General features: G+C 42.9%; 1 protein-coding gene across 1 annotated transcript in view; it reads left to right on the forward strand.

Annotated features, from left to right (window-relative positions):
• Positions 1–2,310, forward strand: part of AK6 (adenylate kinase 6) — a 3,127-nt gene extending 817 nt beyond the window's left edge. Inside the window, exons 2-5 of the mRNA XM_035896612.1 lie at positions 316–456; positions 801–859; positions 946–1,091; positions 1,241–2,310. Of these exons, the coding sequence (XP_035752505.1) occupies positions 316–456; positions 801–859; positions 946–1,091; positions 1,241–1,430 (536 nt within the window). The 3' untranslated portion in view covers positions 1,431–2,310. The remainder of the gene's footprint in view (positions 1–315; positions 457–800; positions 860–945; positions 1,092–1,240) is intronic.
• The last annotated feature ends 753 nt before the right edge of the window (positions 2,311–3,063 follow it).

Consider the following 3,063-nt stretch of genomic DNA (forward strand, 5'->3'; position numbering starts at 1 on the left):
AAGAGGCCCCGGCCCCGGCCCCGTTCCCGGTTCGGGTTGTGAGGTCCCGGGCTGCTCTGCTTGAAAACTTGGGGGGTTCTTGTCTTAGGTAGGGCTTTTAAATGAATTCCCGGTTAGAATAACGCTTCTGCGCAAACTGAGAGTTTTCTTCGTAGTTGTTTTGCCTTTTTTTTTTTTTTTTTTTTATCTCTAGGCATTGCTTGCATTTGGTTTTCCTTGCTGTGCAGCTTTTTGCCCCCTTTTTCTTATACGAACTTCCCAACATTGACTGACAAACACTTCCTTTTTGACTTCCTTAGCAGGTTATTTGAGGAGGGGTTGCGTACTGTTCTCTTACCGCTTTATATGGGTTTTTGTCTTTAGGTACTCCAGGTGTTGGGAAAACCACTCTGGGAAAAGAACTTGCATCAAGAGCTGGGATGACATATATTAATGTGGGTGACGTGGCAAAGGAAGGTAAGGCCATATTACCAAAGTAGTCCATCAAAGTACTGTAGATATTTTTGCTTTGTATAACCACGGGCTTGGAGTGCATGTATTATACTTTATATGAAAAAGCAGTGAATTTGCTTTGACAGAAATATTTTTGGTGGTATGAATTAAAAAGCAGTTATGGAACAGTAGCATACTTTGTACTGAGTAATAAATTACTAACCTATTGTCACGTGGATTTGTAAACAAAGCGTTCCTTGCTCTGAGCACTATGTTTTGTTTGCATCCTCCTGAAATAAACCTAACAATATAAATAATTTTAATAACTGCTGTTCCTTCACAAACTTGTACAAATTATTTTGCTGCAGGCGAACTGTATGAAGGTTTTGATGAGGAATATGATTGTCCAATTTTGGATGAAGACAGGGTAAGTCCAACTTCAAAACCTAGCATTTTTGTATTTTGACCTTCTGTAATTCCAGATAAACTTGCCTGTCTTTGTTTCTTTTGTAGGTACTTGATGAGCTAGAAGATAAAATGAATGAGGGTGGAGTTATCGTCGATTATCACAGCTGTGATTTTTTCCCTGAACGGTGGTTTCATATAGTATTTGTCCTTCGTACAGAAAACTCATTTCTGTATGACAGACTTGAAAGCAGGTACGTCAGTGGAGTAAAGGAGGAGTGAAGTACTGTCATGTAACTTCACTGGAGATTTTTCTAGCGTATCAATCACTGATTCTCTATAGAGTACTTTCTAGATCTCTGCATATCTATGACTGTCTCTCAGTATTGTTCTTGTTTTCTAGGGGCTACAAAGGGAAAAAGCTGCAAGACAACATTCAGTGTGAAATTTTTCAGACACTTTATGAGGAAGCTATGTTGTCATATAGAGGGGAAATTGTACACCAGTTACCCAGCAACACTCCAGAAGACCTAGAGAGAAATTTGGATCAAATTATGCAATGGATTGAGCAATGGATGAAGGACAACAATTGACATTTGGTGCAAAAGTAACTGTGCTGGATCGCTTCCTGGGAGGGTTTAATAAATGACATTAATAATTCCTGTATGATAAATTAAAATTATTTGTATTGTAACTTGATGTGGCTGGGGAGTAGAAGAAGGTTCAGAATAGCCAGGCTGTAAGGCTTTGGAACAGCCGTGGAAGCACTCTGGGAGAGGCACACAGGAGAACTGATGAAAGTGAAAATTCAGCAGGGAATGAAAGGATGAAAATGACACAGTTGCCCTTAGTAGCGGGAACTACGTTCAATAACTGAGACTCGGCGCTTACAATTAAAACCAAGCCTCACCCCACTCCCCCCAAGAAGACTGTACAATCCCAGTAACTGATGGCAGTTGAGGAACTTCTGATTTCTACAGTAAAACAGTGTTCTAAAAAGGAGTTAGCCTGTTTCTGAATTTTTACAGGCTAAAACCTGCTGCTCTGGAATGTGTAGAGGTGAATGCAGAGTGAGGGGTGTACAATACAGTTTAAGGAGCGTGCTTTGTTTTGGAGGGAAGAGAAGCAGTGTGGCAAGAGAGCCGTTTTAAAATGATTGCGCAGCACTTGGGGAACTACTTGTGGTGCAAGGAAACATCGGGTGCATCTGCACTGGTGTGGAACATGAACATGTTTTCCATCTCCGTTTTCTCTTGGTATTTTCCATCACCCATCCCAATCATGGAAAATATTTTATCACTGTTAAGTTTACCAAAGAAATACCTTGTTCGGCAGGATAACAAACCACCTGCAGCCCTCAGAAACATGGTTGCACTTAAAATGCTGGCAACCATCTGTCCTGATCACTTGGGAAGCCTGGGTCCCCAGAGAGCGTGGCTGCGCAAAGTAGAAATAACCTTAGAAATAATACAAGGGGGCTTGTAAAGCTTTGCGGAAGGTTCTGTAGAAAGCACTTTCTAATAAACTTTTTATATACACGCATTTGAATAGTAAAGCTCTATTTGTTTGAAAATTTCTGCTGCAAAGGTTTACTATGGTCACATTTTTAAGATTCTTTTTTATTCCAAATTTGGCATACACCTTTTGTGAGATTTACAGAGGTACACCATGTCAGCAGTTTGGCCCTTGTATGAACCAAAATGGTGCAAAATCTGGAGTTTCCCCATGGAATGGGGACTGAAGGCCGCAGAAACACACATGTATTGATGAGTGGTGTCCCTCAGGGGTCCGTGCTGGGACCGGTGCTGTTTAATGTTTTCATCAATGACTTAGACAGCGAGATCGAGTGCACCCTCAGCAAGTTTACGGATGACACCAAGCTGAGTGGTGCAGTTGACACACCAGAAGGAAGGGATGTCATCCAGAGAGACCTGGACAGGCTGGAGAGGTGGGCCTGTGTGAACCTCATGAGGTTCAACAAGGCCAAGTGCAAGGTCCTGCACCTGGTTGGGGTAACCCCCAGTATCAGTACAGGCTGGGGGAAGAAAGGATCGAGAGCAGCTCTGCCGAGAGGGACTTGGGGGTGCTGGTGGATGAAAAGCTGGACATGAGCCGGCAATGTGCGCTGGCAGTCCAGAAGGCCAACCATACTCTGGGCTGCATCAGAAGAAGTGTGGCCAGCAGGTCGAGGGAGGGGATTCTGCCCCTCTACTCTGCTCTGGTGAG

Source organism: Egretta garzetta, unplaced genomic scaffold (assembly GCF_000687185.1).
Source record: "Egretta garzetta isolate BGI_Z169 unplaced genomic scaffold, ASM68718v1 scaffold136, whole genome shotgun sequence".
NCBI classification, from domain to species: domain Eukaryota; kingdom Metazoa; phylum Chordata; class Aves; order Pelecaniformes; family Ardeidae; genus Egretta; species Egretta garzetta.